Source organism: Ruditapes philippinarum, unplaced genomic scaffold (genome assembly GCF_026571515.1).
Source record: "Ruditapes philippinarum isolate M1 unplaced genomic scaffold, ASM2657151v2 ctg4283_1_1_1_1, whole genome shotgun sequence".
Lineage (NCBI taxonomy): Eukaryota > Metazoa > Mollusca > Bivalvia > Venerida > Veneridae > Ruditapes > Ruditapes philippinarum.
The window spans coordinates 38,849-60,226 of NW_026858032.1; the positions used below are offsets into that span (position 1 = coordinate 38,849).

General features: G+C 33.1%; 2 protein-coding genes across 2 annotated transcripts; both read left to right on the forward strand.

Annotated features, from left to right (window-relative positions):
- Positions 1–333: 333 nt before the first annotated feature.
- Positions 334–9,745, forward strand: LOC132751873 (uncharacterized). The gene is made up of 3 exons (XM_060742080.1): positions 334–1,757; positions 8,862–9,684; positions 9,737–9,745. The coding sequence occupies exons 1-3, from the start codon at positions 334–336 to the stop codon at positions 9,743–9,745; spliced, it is 2,256 nt and encodes a 751-aa protein (XP_060598063.1).
- LOC132751874 (uncharacterized) lies at positions 9,657–20,706 on the forward strand. The gene has a single exon (XM_060742081.1). It carries the CDS (start codon positions 9,763–9,765, stop codon positions 20,323–20,325), a length of 10,563 nt encoding a protein of 3,520 aa, XP_060598064.1. The 5' UTR covers positions 9,657–9,762; the 3' UTR covers positions 20,326–20,706.
- The last annotated feature ends 672 nt before the right edge of the window (positions 20,707–21,378 follow it).

Below are 21,378 nucleotides of genomic sequence, written 5' to 3' on the forward strand. Positions count from 1 at the left end.
GGCTGAACGAATATATATTTACTAGACGCCGCGTGCAATAATCTTTTATGAGTAAACATTATACATGTATTAAATATCGTTTTAAAAATTTATGAATTTTAGACCGATCATTGTTTCATGATTGTTGCACCAAAAGACACACAATGTGTAACTTTAGAAGTAAAAGACTTACAGAACAAGAACAAACAAACCTTTGCACTTGAGGTTCACAGACACAATTTATATGTGGTAAGTGCAAAGTTGCTTTCCAATCATAAATATAAAATCATGTACAACATCCGTCGCCGGAAAAAGTCATTTAAAACATACACATTTCAACTTTCTAATGACATAATGCGAAGAGAGATTATTACTGAAGATGGTGTGCTCACACATATGATTGATATAATATCATGCGACAAATGCCACAAAAAATACAAAGACCATGAATTGATCGAACAAATCAAATGTGTTGTGCAAAGTTTCAGTAACGGAAAATCCAAAACTGCTGGCAATTTACTAGACACACTTTACAACAACAGTTCAAATGACAGAAGCACTTATCTTTTTCTTATTGTACTAGCGTTGTTCTGTTCATATGGTTATCACCAAGAAGTACGAAATGTAGTGAATAAATTGAGCAAACAAAGTGCAGAAATGTTGGCAAAATCCCTTTCAGAAAAACTATTAAATAGCCTTCCGGAAAATATTCGAAAGGATATGATCTCTATATGCCGTTTATTAAGCAACATTATTTTTGATAAACGGTGTCCGTTTGAATATGTGAACTATTTCCTGCATTTTTTCGGCCACGAAACAGGATTTCAAGAATTGCAGGAACTGTCAACAGTAATTTCGGAAGGCAATTATCACAATGAATGTTGTTCTCAATTATGTGTGAAATGGTATGACGCTTTTTTCGAGCAAGAAGAAGAAAGCGAATCTAAAGTAGAGGGGATTTTCTTCATCTTAGAATCCATTAAACCTGAATCCGTTGTCTTTGTTTATGACAAACTAAAAATGCCTGCGAATGCATCCTGTACAATAGATGAGAAAGACATTGATTTAAAGCTAAAAGAAAAGGTGAAATATGTCATAAATCGCTCAATAAAGAAATGTAAAAGGGATTTAGAGGCAATTATTGAACTGTCGCTGGTTTTCTTCAGGGAAAGGTTTGCCGAAAAATCAGAATTCTGCGAAATGTTTGAAAATGCAATTATCGAAAGATTTGGGTATGTTCATTTGTATGTGCCGCAGGATATTTCCAGAAACTTTGAATCTCTCATTGAAAAAACTAATTGTTTTTCAACGTTTAAGCAACAAGATGCACTTTTAAACATGGTCATTGACTCTGACAATAAACTCATTTTCAATTTGTTCATAGAATTATTTCGATGTGAACGCATTCGTGAATGCTACTCCAAACTGAATTTGAGTAAATATAAAGATTGGCTAGAACGCTATCCAAAACAGGGACAACCTGATTTGGCACATATTCTTCAACGTTTCATTGACATAACAGAACTTACACATTATATCGAAAGAAATGATGTTGAATCGTTAGTTGTGGATATAAGTATGGAGGATCTTCAAAGACTGCCTCTGGAAGTCATTTTCCAAAATCTGCAAACAGTTTGGCACTTTTGTGAGGGAAATGGTGAAGTTTCAAACCTTTTGATAAGAAGTATTGAAAAGAATATCAATCGTATTGATGTCAGTTCCTTTGAACTATTGGCGAAGATGATCGGTACAGAAAGGAAGCTCATTGCAGATTACAGGTTCGTTCCCTTTCTATTTTCTGTTTAGAAATACTACACACGTGGGTTGTTCCAATAGGTCATTTGCCTTAGCGTTTGAACAAAATATTCAACAGACTTTAATAGTTTTACTATTATTCCAGAAAGATATCATATTTGCAGTTTATACAGATAAATGTATAAGACTAACTTAAAACGCAGTGCGGACCATATTCCAATGTTATATAGAGGATATGTGTTTGTTTGTGTGTAAGATGAAATTTTATTTCATCGAGTGGGCTTTAAAAACAGTATTCTCACGAGTGGCGTAGCAACAAACAAACAAATTTTCTTTTTATTTTATGCTTAAAAACAAGTTAAAACGAAATTTCCTTAATATTTACGTTAATATTAAAATCTGTTTTCCCCATTTAGAGCCTCAAAAAAGTCGAATTTCTCACTAAATACAAGAAGTCATGGGCTGAAAAACAAGTTCCACAATCAACTTTAAATGGTGGCGATAGTATTCATTTTATTAAAAAAATGTGTCTGCTGGCTTGTTTAAATAATAAAAACAAACAATTCTAGTAGGAGAAAAAGTCCAACCATCCATCCATATTTCTGTTACTGACTGCGAATTTATATTAGACCTGGCTATGTTAAATGTAAGCGGTCGCCATTTTTAAAGTTGTGTATTTCACTGGATGAAAATAATTGTGTTTGATTCAGAGGGATATCATTTGGATTTGTTAGTCATACACCTTTTTAAAAGAAAGAAACTTTATTTGTGGATTGTAACAGACAATAAATAAGTGTTGACAGATGTGTAAACATTCAAAAAAGTGGATAGGAAATTGGAGAACTCGGAAGCCTTACGAACGCTGGGTTGTTTACATATTCTTCGACTGAAAGCTGCTAATGCTTTTCAAGTTTTCATAAAGCATACGGCAGTTATTGCTCGTAGGATACTTAAATATTCCCAAATGTCATCAAGAGCAGTTTTGCATGTGGAAGGAATGTATTTTTCAGACTGTAAAAATGAAACAAAAAATTAAAGAGACGATATTTTGGGATTGGAAATTTGAATGAATAGAAGTTACTTACTGTAAGTTTTCTTCTTTTTATTACTTGTGACATATAAGTTATTTGTCAATTTCAGCTTTGCTTTTCTTTAAACAGCCTGACATTATCGGAATAGTCAGCAAAAATAAAATTGAGGTGCCACATGGGGAAAATCTTAAAAAAGTAGTTTCGTCATTGAAAAGTGTGAAATTATATTTTGATAATTTTCACTGTGAAATTATCAAATATAATTTTCACGGATAAATCAGTAATCCACTGAAAAGCAAAAAAATAAAATGTCATATTTCCCTTTTCAGTGGATCAACTTTGTGACCTGTTTATGATACAATCTTTATGCCAAGCTACCTGCTTATAACGGTCAACAGGAATTGTCTTTTAAAGTTCTCAGTCATTTTTTTCTATACTGATATTTTTAGAAATGTTTAAAGCTTGTCCTCAATAACGGTGTTTTCAATTTTCTTCACTGTTCCTGACCTCTTGGCTTTGGCCATCAAAATATAGCTCTTTAATCTTTGGTCAACTGAAAATCTTTTTTATGACTCTTGTATACTTATTATAGAAAAGCATTCTAGAAATTTTCTTCAGTTTATAACTTTTTTAACACAGCCGTGTCATTCAGCACTAAAAGCAGGAAACGATAAAACCATCTGCTAGATCACGTTAACGGCAAACGCCGCCATTTCATTATACTAGCATTGTAAATACATATGTCTTGCGATGTCCTTGAAATTTATGTAAAACAAATGGTAAATGTTAGCGTCAACGTATAAGACATATTTTTAACGACGTCGACTAATTACTCTGTTTTTAATATAATGTGTTAGGTTTGTCAATTTTCATGCATGGGACGCATACGCACACCTCATATCTGAACTAATAATTTAATATAAAGAACATGTATGAACTTGTTCTTCTTCAATTTAATGGAGATTCACTTTAGATGAAAATTTATCATAAGCCTGTGACATTATATTTTTGTTTCACAGCGGCAATTCTGTTGGACAACCCTTGTATATGTATACATGTATTTCAATCTCATAAAAACAATTAACTCGTACGGTTGAAATTATAGGGTATGAAAGTATCAGCAATATATTCAATAGACTTGTGGGTATTAAGGAGTACAATATTTCGCAAAAATAGAACACGAACTTAATATTGTTTCTGTGAATTCAGCCAGTTTCTGTTAGCTTACTTGAAACAAATTTATATCAGCTCGACATAGAAACAATGCCATGGAATTTTATCACCATACTTAAACTATCCAATTATGTTTTCAAATGTCATATATGTTTATAAACTGAAAATTATATGAATCTAGAAATTTTGTTTTAATATCTTAAGGACACCAATCCACTCTAGGGCACCTATCCGTTTAAATCCAGACTATTCAGTCAGTCTATCAGCTAGTTCAACTTTGAATTAAATTGTTTTAAAGCAAACCTGAAAGGTCACTTCAAAGCAAAACATTGGTAAAAATTGGTTTTCCAATTTAAAAAGTTCTTAAGAGTTGTAAAGACAATACACGTGACTTAATGAATAAGCTAATGTTTTTTTCCAATTCTATTTTATAACATTACAAACATTTTCCATAAATTGACATAACTGATAATTTCCATTCAATGATTAGATTTATATTACCATCAAGATACATTCACATTCAAGACATTAAAGATTTAAAGTATTTATTAAAGGAAACCTGACTCATTGAAAAACAGCATTTGTAGCTCATCAGAAAGTACTTAAGTTTGGCAAGTGTGATTTCCCAATATCCGGTGTCCGTCGTACGTTGCTTAAGTTTTCACTTAAACAATATCTCCTACTTAAACGTTTAGTATTAGTAATTAAACTATCTACATGATCCTTTATAAAATTGTTTAAATGGTTACGGTCCGTTAAACAAGATGAGCATCAGAGCTAATATAGATTATAGCATAAAATCGGCTATTTTTCCCTTTTTTGCCCATGTTATAACGGGACCAAAACCATGTGTTAACATAGTCACGCGCTCTTGTTATAGCCCGGTCTTACCTATGCGCAATACATAAAGGGCCCAGTAAACAAACAAAAAAAATGACGATTTGGCCTGTTTGCCAAAGTGTTATATTGAAATTATTGATTCGATGGCGTTGAGCAATCGCATAACGAAGAGCAGCATTCATGTAACTATGACGGAAATACGGTGTATAGACATCGCCATTAATCTTGGTTGTCGCCCTTTCTAAGAAACGGACAGTTGTCAATGTAAACAAATAAATGTCATTCAGTTTAACCTTCAAATTAACTTACAAAACAAGATAACACAAAATGAATATGAGAAAATGTTGTTTTATTGATGTTTATATTGATAAATGCTCTTTATATTTCTTTGAGAGAATAATGTTTAGTGCCTGATATTCTTGTATAAACTTGTGAGCTTGAAAAAACAAAACGATTAGAACTGATGTCAATGATCTTTTTTCTACCGTCAATCTGAAATCATTAGGTCATGTTTTGTCTTGGGCAGAGTAATTGAATGTTTTTTTATTCTTGAGTCTCCAATGTTAAGCTTTGTTAAATCAATTAAAATTCGAATTTTCGAACGGTTCTGAGCATTTGTATTTCCCAAGGAGTTGGCCGGGGAAAAATAAAACGCATACGTAAAACATGTAGAATTGGATAAATACCGTCCAAGCACAAGGATTTAATGTATGTGTTTTGTATTAAATATACATCATGATTTTTTTTTAAAAATTGTTTGCTATAATAGCGTCAACGCACGTTTATTTCGTGTTATAAAGTCTGCAGAGTCCCTCGGAACTGTTGGAGCCCTCGCCCTACCGGGCTCGGGCACCAACCGTTCCTCGGGACTCTGCAGACGTTATAACACGAAAAAACGTGCGTTAACCCTATAAAAAAGTTACAATTCCCCCTCAACCACTCGCAGGTTTCCATTAAACTGGACGGCAATGATAATTATTGTCTTTACAAAATTAAGGTCTGTTGATTAAGGTGGCTACCACAGCTGAAAATATCAATAAGCCTTAAACAAAAAAAAAATGAAAAGAAAAAAGAAGCATCCCTCCAAACCTTCGACTATGTTTTAGTAGGCCATCCTGGCTTATTGTATTTCAAATTGTATAAAAATATATACAAGACGATTGAAGAAATGATTTAAGGTGACAACGGAGTCAATTATCAATACAAATATCTAAAATGAGATTTTTTGCTAAGTAGATTTATTAACCTTTTCTGAATACATTCGTTATTTAATTTTGGAAACAGTTAGTCCAGAAACTATGTTTTTAAACGTTTAAAAACGATACCTATTCCAATTTAATTCGCTGTGCGCGTAACCTGTCAATTATCGATTACGCGCCGCCCCTGTTGAGGCATCAATGAGGGAAATCGGTAGTTTCATATATCCATGAATTACCGGTTTATTTGTTATTAGTCGATATTACTCGTAATACATGTATCATTAAAATACTGTACATCTTTTATGAATATTTCAACATTGTATCGTCTACCATTTAGTAGCCATTTTGTAAATTAAGAAATTTTCGGCCAAGATTTAACAAATAATTTAGCATAGCGGTAAATCGCACGACAATGGGATGGTTAAAACAATGTTACTGCCTTTATCCCCGTAATCTGATATACAATATATTGTGTTTCTGTACGGATTCAAAAGCTTACTTTGCATGCAACTTCGTTTTCTAACAATCTCAAAAAAACAGACAACACTTTTATGTGAACGCCTATATATGACAGGTGGTCAGGTGTCCCTTACAAATTTCTAAAATATTTTTACGATAGTCTTCGGATGATTAATTCTTTATGAATAAATGAAAAAGATATTAAAATGTATTTTCAGTGAACGGTTTGAATATACTGTTCACTAGTAAATCGAAAACAATTTATATGTCCAAGAAGAAACTGAATCTATGTATGCCGTGCATAGATAATTCGGGATAATAAAAGTCAAGAACGTCAGATCATATTGATAGAGAAATACCTAATTTATTTCTATTAAATTATGTCAAGCATTTATATGAACTGATCGGACAAAAATATATAATACCTCGTTCTTATTTGTACAACGTACCATGCATAGACTTTAAAGTCTGTCAGAAGCACAGTTTTTCGTTATAATAATTTTAATTTACATTTTAACGGAATTTCATACACGAATACACAGGCAGAGTGACACTGATATAATATTAAAATAATAATGACGATGATGCTAGATATTAATAATAACATCAAAAGTGAAACAATATGATTACCCGATAGCAACATGAACGTCCATTTTATCCCACTGAGAGCCTCAAATCAATCAGCTGCTTTTTAATTGGTCAGATGTCACTGGGTCATAAAAGTTGTTAGAGTATATGTTACCGTATCGTGTCACCCCCTTTGGTGTGATATTTGCGTGTTATACAATAATATAACGGAAAACGTAGGGGTCTGAGAGAGAACAGCCGATTTATGACACTTCGTTTGATGCGCATCGGACAAACTTTGAATCGGCATAACTTTTTTTTTAAATAAACAAGCAATTTACATGCGGTTTAAAGCACTTGAAAGGGAATTCAATTGCGGAGGGATCCGTGTCAGGGTTTTCTGTTTGCTCAATCAGAGACTTAATAATCTTTAATTACGTAATATGTATGGTGAAAAAAGTCGCATAAATTAATTGACGTTACTTAATATTTTTTTTAGAAAAGATAGAAAAAATCTGAGACAGGGTCCCCCAGATATTATAATTATGTTTATATTCCAAGAGTTTGATGACAAAATATGAAAAATGACTTTGAAATGACGATTTAAAATTGTAGAATTTTTATCAAAATCAAATATTTACAAAGGCATTTTTTTCAAATATGATATTTTTATGAAGATCAAAGACATTTAATGCACAAAAATTAAATAAATGACAATTATTACTAAAATAACTTGGTTCAAATGACATTTATGGTAGTACCACTGAAAGCGTCTGTTGTCGCCTTAATATAGAGTTTAAATAACATAATTACAATATACCATTTATTTTTCTCGTTTGTGGTCGGAATTATATTTTTTCTAATCCTTTTTTCAAATTATGTGGTACAGCTAGTAAATTTGCAACAACATGTCATTTAATACTATCCTGCTTTTTTATTTTCTAATTATTTCCCTTAATTATTTTTAAAGTTGAATTTTTGTCTAGAACATAACACGAAAAGTGTTTTAAATAACTATCTAACTTTTTATGAGTGGATTGATCACACTGGAGTGCAGTGTACTAATCACGTCATTCATTTTAGTTAAGCTATTTCCATTTGTTTCATTTCTTGCATGATGTTTGTTTATAAACTCATAAAGCTTTAGAGGTATTACATATTTTCCGACACTTCTTTAGCTAAAAGATCACAGTAAGAAGGAATGAAAATAATTTAGAATCTCCGCGTCATAATTTTGGAGTTATTGCTGTCATGCTTAATTTATATTTCTTTATTTGCCCCGGCTATGGTGCAAAAGGTTCAAATTATATCATTTTTAAACTTCATTGGGGAATAGCTCCCATATACCAACTTTATACTGTTTGGGTGCTCTTGATATGTATTTAAATGGCAGTTTCCACAATAGGATCTTGTATCCTGCTCGGTGGAGAGTAGCAGAGTTTGTGCCTACTTGTTACAGATAATAATACTGTAGACCACGTAAGCAGGAATATAAGCTCTTGATACATCTCAAATAACATATGATTCAACAGTGAAACTTTGTCAACGGTGAAACTTTGTTAACTTGCCATTTACCACTGCGTTACAACTACCTACGGTATTTTGTAAACCATGCACGTTTTTATTATTACTATATTACTTTTGGGCCAGGTTCCTGCCCTTCGAACAAAACCAGAACTGGTATCATAGGAAACATGAAAGAAACGCTGAGGTACAGATAATCTTTTGTGGTAACCGTTGTCTTTAATGCTGATAAAAATAAATTGACCTTCACGCGGTTTACTAAACGTGTAAAGCTGTCCAGTATTACCATTTTTCCATTGCATATCTAATTTAAAGTGTTTATTTTGATACTTAGGATTGCTGCTGATATAATTTGCGCCATGATGAAACACTTTCTGGTAAAACAATCTGACCAAACTGATGAGGACTACTTCATTGCCTTGGAAAAACAAGTTGAATTTCTAAAAGCCATTAAAGGTGTAACGGGTAAATATCAACATCACGTGAAAGATGATACAACATATAAGGAGTCAATGGCCTGCATAACAGGACATGTTAAAAAACTGTTTGAGTTAAAAGTTAATAAGATATTGCTAAAGCATTTTAAGCAAAGTGAAAATTCTATTAAATTACTGCAGTTAAATGGGAACTGTGAACATGCCATTAAACATCAAATTAACTCTGCAATGAAAATTTTCGATAATGCAATAAAAGAAATGAGCAGTCTCAGCGACGTCGTTGATGTATTATTGGAACGAAAAATGCTAATATTACAAACAACTCGACTGAAGGAAAAATCTGACGACATATTGAGAAGAATATCGCAAGGGGAGTTGACCTCTGATGAATGTAACGAGGACGAAATTGCTGTAATGCTTGGTTGCAATAAGAATACACTCGGTCTATGTAAGGAGATCGATGAATGTATCAAATCAGAAACGTTTTGGAACCTTGGCAAACATATTATCGATGAATTTTTTGCAGCTCTTGAAATAGACGAAAACGGACAAACTCTAAAAGTTGAGATGCTTTTACAGTTTTTAAAAGAAGAAGGAATGCAAATATTTCAGTCCGGATGGCTTAGACTTGATGATGAAGATACTGATCTGAGGATCTGGGAAGTAAATTTGATGTTTAAAGGGTCAAAAGAAATACGTTTGTATGAACAAGGCTTGAACGTAAAGATTTCATCTTCAACAAAAAGATGTTTGAAAAATCTATATAAATTAGATGATATAAATAAAAAAGTTGATGCTATGAAGTCCGTTTACAGTGTGTTTAACCGTAACAAAGACAATGATGACGATTTTATTAGAAACATAAAACAATTTAAAGAATTGTTTAAAGACGATAATTTACTTCACTGCACCTTTCACGAGTTCCAGTCCCTCCTCGAATCAATATCTAACCGGGCAGATAAATTAAATGAAGTTACAGTTAGCGTTATGACCGTTCTTGGAGAATCATTTAACTTGCTACAATTCCTTGCTGACATTGCTGATGCGGATATAAGAACTTTGATAGATGCAGTGGAATATATTTCGGAGCAACATATACAAGGTCGAACTGTTTCTGCTTTAAATGAAGTAAAACGTTTTGTGCACCCATTACTCGTTTATCTTGGGAATGAAAAGCTGAATATCGATAAGCTTTTTGAAACAATAGAAACACAAATAATGAATTTAGGAACTTATGCAAAAGAATTGCATTTAAAAATAGATGACTGTAATCGTAATTTCCATAATTTAAAATCTTTATATAACAGAGTATGTAATCGCGGTGAGCAAACGAAGGAAGTAGTGTCAAACTTTATTAGGAAAAGCAAAGTAAAATTTGTCATATTCAAAGAAGAGAGACAAGTTTGTTTCTATTCTATTTATGAAGATGAAACTGCAAAAAGTGGTGTTAAAATCATCAAAAAAAAAGATGAATCAACATTAATAGATTATAGAAGTCGTGCATTGTTACTAAAGAACGCAGAATGGAACACACAAACATACAGTTTCAATCGAGAGGATCGAGCGGAACTTGAATTATTTATCAATTCCATTAATCTTTGTATGGACATAAAGGACATTCTGTCACAGCTTTTAGTTTTAGGCCATATACTGTATACGGGTAATGAATTAGATGAAAATGTTTCAGAGCTTCAACAATTAAAATGCAACCTTGAAACAAAATTAAGCGAATGGTCCAATGAACTAGAAAATGAGCGGAACAGATTTTATCTTTTAAATTTTGTTCAGGGTTTTGAGATTCACGCTTTATATGATTTCTTAAGGAATGGTAAAGGTGGATATACTGCAGAAACTATTCTAAAATCTATTCATCCTCTCATTAAAGCAGACAAAAAGATTCGTAATATATACGATAAAGTGGAAATTGAAAACAGATTGGTTATAAGAAATATAGGCCATGTCTTACATACTGCGCATCAGGGAATTAAAAGATTTACAAGATCATTTCCAATTGAAGCATCAACATCAAGGATGTCCGACATAGTTCACAAAGGTCATGTAAGAATCATAAATGTAGGAGACCAGGCAAGATCCGTTTTTCAGACAGTTCTTGCTTTGTATAGAAATACGACTCAGACGCTTCCAGAAACTCACCAACTGTTGATATGCCGGCGCAGTACAAGATGGGAAGAGGTTCATTTACTACTTGCGCGATGTTTTGGGGCATATACATTTTATGACGAAACGCCTTTGTTCTGTCTTGTTAGCGTTGAAAATTTAGAGCGAAGTATTCAAGACAAACTTGCTCAAGCTATCAATAATGTCTCTGCAGAAGATAATTTTCTACTTTCCATTATTTGCAAGAGGTCTAAAAATCTTTTCGAAATGAACAAAAGAGACGAAATGGAAACAGTTAGACCACTCACAGATGAGGAAACAAGAGTGATTCTCAGGAAAATAGAACCAAATGTATGCACATACAGCTCTGAATTAGCAGGACTTGGTAAAACATCAACTATATATCAAACATCATTATCAAACAGTTTAACTACGAGAACGTTACATATAAGCGGACCGTTCAGCAGAAGAAAGGGAATTGAAATGCTACAAAATATGAGAATGAAATCAAACCAAGTTCTCCACCTTGATATTAGCCTAGTTAGCAAACCAGATGAGCTTGATCTTTTTTTGTCAGAGTTAATACTTCTCCAGTATATTTCCGATGATAAAGGATCATTCTTTCTCAACACAAAACATATTGCAATCGAAATCGCAAATTCTATAAATAATGAGTTAATTGACTCTTTAACAATTGCCACTTTGTTTCAAAGAAAACATTTAACATTTGATTCGTATCAAAGTTTTACACCAAGCTTAGAGATAAATAGTCCTCTACAAGTTGTTTGTCATTATCTGAGACGACTAAAACTGAAAGAAACTGACAAGAATGAAATTCATTTTTCTAGACATGCAAACATTCAGCCCATTAGTACTGATGAATGTCGAGGTTTATTAGAAAATGCTTATCCGCTTACTAAGGACACGTCCTTCAATACCATTTACATTTTTTTAAATGTATTATCAGATCAACTTAAAAGACTTTCAGCAAGTCCTTTCTTTAGGAATATTCATATTGCTGATATGATTGGTGACAAAAGAGATAATAACATACGAAGTACTGTAGTAGAAATGATGATGAATACAGCGAAAGAATTTTCAACGCGGTCAGTTGCGACATGTAGATACCTGCAAGTGTCGAGTAAAGAAAAGCTGCAGTCATCTGACTATTCTGTCAAAAGGACGGATGAGATGATACAGTGGCAAAGTAGTAATCACCTCATCTTCTATCTCCATCATGACGCAAGATCGGTAAACGTGCTGTATCGGGACATTTCAAAAGTACGATTCCAGTTGCGAGAGTTTTTTGAAAATCAAATGAATGAAAAACTTAACGATTATATGAAAATGAGTCAGGAAGAACTGCGAGAAGTTGTACAAAAAGTTGGGCACGGAATGTCTCACGAGAGTCAAGAACTGCCTGAGGATTATGTTTTAACTCCCGACAATGTTCTTAAAATGGTGATTACACTAATGAGGATAAATGCACAAGTACCTGTATTATTGATGGGAGAAACTGGATGTGGTAAAACAACTCTAGTGAAATATCTTTCACTTATTTGCAAAATACCATTCAGTGAATTGCGTATCCATGCTGGGTTAGCGTCTGAAGAAATTGAGAAAACAGTCTTTTTTATGCACAAGAAATGTTGTGAAGATCATACGTTACAGCGATGGTTATTTCTTGATGAAGTAAATACAACAGAGCATATAGGAATGATATCCGATATCATATGTCATAAACAGTGCAATGGTACCATACTTGCTCCAAATTTAGTAATTATCGGAGCTTGTAATCCATATAAGATGAAATCGGAATCTCAAATGAAGGCAACTGGACTAAAAGGAAAGTTGAAATTTGATAGTTTATCAAAACTTGTTTATAGAGTTCATCCTTTAACAGAATCAATGCTTGATTATGTTTGGGACTTTGGATATTTATCTGATACTGATGAAAGAATGTATATTCAAAGAATGACGAATGATGTATTTACAAAGGAAAAAAGTAATTTGCTCACTGAACTAATAGCCAGTTCTCAGAAGTTTGTTAGAGAATCTGAAAAGTCTGAATTTGCTGTCAGTTTGAGAGATGTTTATCGTTGCAAGGTGCTTATCAAATGGTTTACTGGCATAATTCCTCAGAAGCAAGTAAGTTTGAAGATGGATAAAGTACAGATTTTAGAAAATGCAACCATTCTTTCTTTGACACATTGTTATCATTGTCGTTTTTCCGGACGAAATCAAAGAACAGATTACCGAAAGATGCTAGCGTCAGTATTTTTACAGTATAATTATCCAAGTTTCACAGAGGAATACATTTATGATGTTATGAAGACTGAGCAAAACGATATTCTTGAAAGAATGAATGTTCCTGCTGGAATTGCAAAAAATACAGCTCTTAGAGAAAATGTATTCATGTTGTTTGTATGTATTTTAAACAAGATTCCTATTTTCCTGGTGGGTAAACCAGGCTGTAGCAAATCCTTAGCTATTCAACTTATTCGAAGTAATTTGAGAGGGGAAGATTCAACTGATCCGTTTTTCAAGACACTACCCCAACTGTATTGTGTCTCTTTCCAAGGTACAGAATCTTCAACATCAGATGGGATAAAAAAGGTATTTGAAAAAGCAGAACAATACCAAAAAACATTTACAGATGATAACATATTGTCTGTTGTGATCCTGGACGAAATTGGCTTAGCAGAAATATCACAGTTTAATCCATTGAAAATTCTTCATAACTTACTTGAACCTGCACGAGGAGGATTGCCCAATGTTGCAGTGGTTGGAATATCTAATTGGGCACTTGATGCATCAAAAATGAATAGGGCGGTACATGTTTCGAGGCCAGATATGGACATAGATGAATTGAAAGAAACAGGCATTTCGATTAGTGAATCTTTAACTAAAGATGTTGAAAAATGTCAAAGTTTACAAGTGCCAATAAATGATGTAAATTTGACCAAAAACATGGAGATATTACTCCACAACATTGCAAAATCTTACAAATCGTACACCAAGACATTGAAATTCAAAAGCTTTTTTGGACTTCGAGACTTTTATGCATTGGTAAAATTCGTAACAAGAGCATTTGCTAAGGGAAGGTTTACACTTTCCTCTAGAGAAGAAGCAGGTGTGATTTTGGAAGGATTACAAAGAAACTTTGGCGGTCTTCCCGCAGAACGTGGAACTTTAATGTTTCATTTTCGAGATTGCTTCAGATGTGAATTACCGAAAATGAAAACAATCAGTGATCTTATCTCTGATAATGTGATCGATATATCTGCAAGACACCTTATGTTAATTACAAAAAGTGACTCAATGATTGCGAGTTTGGAATCTATTTTAAATAAATCAGGTCGCAAAAACACAGAATTGATATTTGGAAGTCATTTTGAAGAAGATTTAACAGACGACTATAATTATAGAATACTTAATAGAATTATCATGTGTATGGAGCAAGGGGTAGTTCTGATTTTAAAGAATTTAGAGAAAATATATGGCAGTTTGTACGATATGCTGAATCAAAACTATACTAGAATTGGTAAGCATAATAGCTATTGTCGAGTTGCTCTTGGGCCCTATAGCAACCCTTTTGCATATGTTTTTGATTCATTCCGATGTATTGTTATTGTTGATGAACGGAAGCTTGATTATGCCGATCCGCCTTTCTTGAATAGATTTGAAAAGCAGTATATAACATATGATAACCTATTGAGTAAGGACGACAAAGATGTTGCCACAGAACTTGATAACTGGTTAGACAACATGTGCACAATAATTGGCAAATCTTTCGAAAAGAAGGATATTCTTCCAATTTACAACAATGCACTTATGAAGACGTTAGTATTGAAACAAAGAAGACTTACTTCCAAGACAAAATACTTCAAAAGTCGATGTAAAGAAGAAATGTTGTGGCTTTTTCGACCAGAAGCGATTGTACGGTTGTCAAAAGCTGTAGATATTGACATACAGCATCAGTCTGATAAAATAAATAAAGAGTACTTTGCTCTACCTATACATGAAGGAATAGCTAAATATGTAGAGTTTGAAAGAGATCAAATATTGGATGAAAATCATTTGAACAGATCAATTGTTTTCACATATAGTAATATCTCTTCAAAAGTAGAACATTATTTTAGCAAATGGGACATCCAATTTGAAAAGCTACAAACATTTAAGTCTGAAAAACAATTGAGGGCGAAAATTCAGTCGTTTTGGGAGAGCTCAAGTTCCGAAATATTGTTTCTGCAGTGCAGTGGTAAAGAAGATGCGAGTAATATAATGTTATGTAAGAATATAATGGAACGTTATAGCTCTGAATGGATTGAGAAGAAATCTTCAAGTATAAAGAAACATATTTATCTTGTTATTCATCTTGTAGGAGAAGACTCAAGTGTTCTCGAGGAAATTAACTTTCTCTCCGGATGGAAAATGGTTATGATGGATTCATTGGAGCCTGACCTGCTATACTTATGCAAAACAAGTTTACTAAAGGTTATAGAAAACAAACAACCTTTATCTCCTATTTTGAAAAAAGAATTATTTTGGGCATTTACTAAGATTCGCTACGGTAGTTCTGGGCGTCAAAATGAAGAGATAGGAAACTTAGTTGACATGCTGAAGAAATCAAATCCCTTTCTTTTTTGTCTTGAAAAGCGGATATTTGCAGACATAAAGAACAGATGTAAAGATGCTATCAATTTTAAGTGGCAAACACAAGTCGCATCTGACGTTACAGCACTAAAAACGTCTACAAATTTTACCGAAGCACTTAACAGGTTTATATTAGATGCCATCAAACATCCGCTGTCAAAATTCATATTTCTACTAGAATCAAAAGGTGCATTACACAGCTACTTCGCGAAAGATGATTATCAGTGTGACAGACAGCGTTTGTGGGAGTATTTGTTCGAAAGTGATAGAATTGTTTCGATAGCAGAACTACAAGATGGGTTTGGACCTTGCTGTTACATATGTGAAAGAGTTCATAGATCGTTGAGTATGCCATTTAGCCAAGTGATCTTTGAAACTATAGAAGCCAAGCGCGATTATTTTATAGAGGATATGTCAAAACTTCGGTCACAGTCTGAAATACATGATGACGATATTCTTCCAGATGATGTCATGAATGAACTAGTATATCAACTTGAACATTACATATTTGGAACTATTCCATATATTCAAAAATTAGAGTACAGAAATATGAAAGAAGATTACATATCAGACTTTTGTACTTTAGTGTCTTTTACTGCAGGTGTTACTGCCAATTCAGATGCCAATCAGATGTCTATGCAATACATGAAATGGGCAATACAGAAAAAAATGAGTTGTAAGTCTGATTATTCAGACGTTTTTGCAAGACTTCACATAACTTTCTGGACAAATCAAAACATGTTCAGAGCTATTCTACAATTTCTTGACGCCTCGTATAGTGAAGCGGATCACATGTTTTTTATGTCTCTTATTGAAGACGACAATTCTTTGCAATCAGAATCGAGTAAATTGTCAACGTCCGAAGAGACCAATTTTTCCGTGGCAACGGGCAGTGATGAATTTGATGGGGATTTAAACTCTCCTGATCCCTTTTATCAATTCTTAGCTGAATCATGTCGCTACTATATCCCATCAACAACGTATCTACTTAAACAAGGAGACCTTTCACTTTGGCATTTCAGATTAAAAACTATTTTTGCAATTGCTCCATATATTTCGCCTGAGCCACATCTACTTTTTGTGCTAAGGTTTTGTGATGACGTGTTTTTACACTTGAATGATAAGATGCCCAAAGATATACTGGGACGCCTCGGTGACATACTAACTACAAATAGATTAGATTCTGAATCAACAAGCGAAACAATAAGCACGTTATTTCAAATCGAGGAAGATTATGTTCGAAGATATCAACTAGAATGCACGTCTACAGAGAAAAGACATGTTATAATTTCACAGTATCTCATTAGGTGTCTTCAGACAAATAGCCAAACTCTGGTTTATTGCTTTCTGTTTGACCTGATACAACAATCCACAATTCCAGACAGCCAAATCGGCCATTTTAGGTGTCCGCTATTCATATTTCTTCAGTTAGAAAATACTGACTATGGCCTTTCAAACTTGGTCGTGCCCGGAGAAAAGTGGAACAGTTATTCAGGTGCGAAAATTAATGAATCTGAAAGAAATTTTTTATCACTACTTGATAAATGTTTAATCCAAGAGCTTAGAAAAAGGGGAGATAGTCCATTTTGCATTTTGATAACAGATCTTTTGAAAAGAATATTCCTTGAAATAGAAGACAAAGAGTACCCACAACTTATTTTAGATTGTGTTTCTACTCTTCAAGTTGAAGTTGGTGGTTTGAAAAGCGTTGCATCTTTCTCGTTTCTTAAAACAGCCATTAGCAAACTTCCAAGCATCTTTGACGAGTACTCAGAGGTTAATCAAGAAATCATTAATTCCTTGGATTTAATGTTCGTAGGACTGGCAGAAAAAGACATTTGCAATACATTGAAGGTATATCTGTTGAAAGAAATATCTTTTAATGTACCTCAATATGAAGTGATTATACGTCTTAAACGTTATGCACAGAAAATTAAAAGTATTGGACATATAAATTTGAATGACAAAAGCATAAATAATACGCTGGATATGAACCCATTAGCAGTTTTTTTTACTGAACACAGTAAAAGGGATATTCAGTTGTTACTCAAAGAAAAACCTCACACTCTGACGTTTGAGTACTTGATTTCAATAATGTCTTCCCTAATACATATATTTTTCTTAAAAACACTGCGAGGGTCCCTTACAGATACTGAAAAGAGAAAGAAAGATGAAACGCTGAAAGAAATTCAGCATATGAAATTTTCAGACAAATATTTTGTTGTAGTGGAAGCCCTTCTGGACCGATCTAGGATGATCACTAAATCGTTTACATTGACGGAAGGCAAACAAATAAGTTCAAAGGAATATTTTCAATTATTAGTTATTGGCTCCTTGTATGCTTTGTCTGTAAGCAATCCTGAAGAAGAAAAGATTTTCATGACCAAATGCTTGACGAATCCATGTTCTTTGGCTTCATGTTATATACCTGGATTTTTAGATAAAATGAGACAAAAACAACGTCAACTCTTTCCTTACCATACAAATATCCCTGACGTCATTTTCTCTGAATGTAGAAGTTGTGAACTGAGACTGGCGTTCAATGAAAAAGCTACTACATATGTATGTCCTGTTTGCAACCAAACTGTGCAATCTGAACTCAAATCTAAAAACCTTCCCGGAGCTTCAAATTTTATTGAAACAAAAGGTTTCGTTCAAGATAACCACGACGATGACGTTTTTACAAGAATTCGTAACATTTCCCCATTATCGAAACATATTTTGCAATTTCTTATAAAATGTAATATACTTGGGTCATTTACACTAAGATTTTGTGCTAAAGATAACTTTATTTCAGCTTGTAAGCTAGAAAAAACGGATTGTTCAAACCTGCATGAACAAATAAAAGCACACTGGAAGCATATTTCAACAATGATCAATTGCGACGATTTTTATGTCAGCTCTTTCCTGTTACATATCATGCACCGTTCTCAAAATTTACTTTTTTTTCCTCATTCAAATTTAGAAACGCCAAATGAAAGAAAAATCTTTGAAAGTAAATTTGAAAAAATTGTTCAAGATATCATCAAAAATGGCAGTAAAGGAATGCTTGATTTTATTCGTTCATATAAAGAACTTCCCGAGATTTCAACCGACTGTATTGAATTTCAAATCAGGGAAGCTGATGATATATCAACGATGGACACGAGAAAACGTATTGAAACATTACCGGGCCTTTTCAGGAAAGAGATTCCACCAGACACTTCTCATTTGCTGTACAAATTAAAGCAGGAAAACTCGCATCATTTTCTTCAGTTAGTAATCACAGACAATTTTTTGCTGACATTGCCAAAACACATATATAACCTTATCCAGTGGCATATGATAACTGTAGCAAATACTTGCTACATGATGAAAAGCTACGAATGTTCTTCCGTCAAAGTTATAAATTTCCTGGATTCATTCAAAGAAATGAGAAACCAACAAGTTGTTAAAAAACGTTTTGAAGCATTCAGAGATTCTTGGAATGAGCTTTCAGACATTTCAAAGCATACCGATATTTTACCAAAAATAAGTCATATCAATTCCCAAAGCATACTCTCAGAATGTCTTGTCATTGATGAGCATTCGTTATTATTTGAAATTTTATCAAGCCTAGTCAATATACAAAATAACGTCTTGGATTATGCTCTTGCTTTGAAATTTAACAGTTCTAATTTAGATATGCTTTGGAGAGGAAACAACGTTGCAGCTGTTCATACTATATCTGTTACTGATACTAGACAATGTCATTTTATTGATATGACAACCGAATTAGCAGACGCGATGGATAATTGGGCATACAGTGAATTAGGATATGGGACAGTTGGTAATGTCATTTACGATTTTGATCATATTGAGCAAGAAGTTGTAGCGAAAATTCTTGTTGGAAAACTGCATTTAAACATAGACACTTTACCTAAAATTATATTTATTGACCATATGTACAGACAGTTTTCTGCGTTAGTTGAAGATATCCGTCTGTCTACAAAGCAAGAACCACTTCCGCTTGATACAGAAACATTGATTATTGAGAGCATACAAAAGAGTAATACGTCTGCACTGAACTTAATACACTATTTAGATATGCTTATGACACTCCTCAGAAAAACAAAATTAACTACCGAGGGAATGACATTGGTTGATTTTGCTGAGAAGAAAAGCAGTATAATATGTCGTCCGTTTCCAAAAGAGTGTCTCCCAAACCCAGAGAGTTGTGTCAAAATAAGTCATATTATATCATTACATGAACTTTTGGAAGAAAAATGTGCTTTTCCACTCCTTGATGGCCTTGCTGAAAGATTTTGTATCCCATTAGAGCCTGATATGAAACAACATTTTGAGAAAATGCCATGTAATGATATAGCACAAGCTGAAATAACTGTTAAGGCAATTAAGTTGTTCGTATACAGATGCATGTCAATGAATAGATTAGAGCCAGACCAACAGCTTTTAACATACCTTTCTGATGCCTCATTTTGGCCACCTTCTATGTATATATTGGAGGACAAAAGGAAGATCGAATTATTGATTCCACAAAATGTGATGGTTAGCCATGTGCGTGATATAGTCTTCATCCTAACTGATGAAATAAGGGTAAGAGATTAACCTTATTAATTTGCTTGATTAAAGATGATGTTAGTAGTAAGTAGTAGTCATGATGAATCATCTACAGTTTGTATTGATTTAGAGAATTATTAAACAAATTATATGGGCGTAAAATGGTGTTTAAAGATTTTAAGCTGTATATATGCTGATTGCTGTTCAAACATAAGGATTGTTTTAATTAAAAAAGAATATTTCAATATGAAAGAAATTTACAAAAAGCGAATGGCGCATGATTAAATCATGACTTAGATGCATTATATTTTGAAATTTATAAATTTTATCGAAATTTTCATTAGATAAAGCTTGATACCATTTTAATTTATATATTAAATTACATGATGATTTAATGAACTTTTTTGTATTTCGAATTTTCAGAATATTAAGGCGACAACTTAGTCAATTATCACTAAAATTACCTAAAATGAGATTTTTGCTCAGCAGTTGTATTAACCTTTTCTGAACACATTCGTGATTTAATTTTGAAAGCAGTTAGTTTTTAAACGTTTGTTTTAAAACGGTACCTATTCAATTTTTAACTGCTTTGCGCGAAATGTGTCAATTATCAATTACACTTCGCCCCCCCCCCCAGTTGAGTCTCAAAGGGGGAATCGGTAGTTCCATATATTCGTGAATAACTCTGAAAACCGGACCTTGTGCGGACTTGACCAAAAGTCCGGTTTTCAGAGGATTCCGGTTTTCAGAGGTTTTATACATTCATTGATAATTATGATGTGTTTGAGCAATGACTTTCTTCATTTTGTATTTACATTTTAACCCTTTTGCCTAAGTCATATTTTAAGTTCTTTATGCAATAAATGTCTTAAGTTATTTTATTATGCAAATCCATGAATATAATTAAGAAAATCAGAAATTAAAACACGAGTAAGACACAAATATGATGAAAGAGCTATAATTTAATTGACAATAAGAAATTAACATACACTGACAAGTGTTTTCACACCTGCATAGATAAAAGGAAATTACCATTACCTGGTATTTGAACATGTCACCTGTTGAGATTATGTTTAAATCTACATTAAAGTACACAGAAAG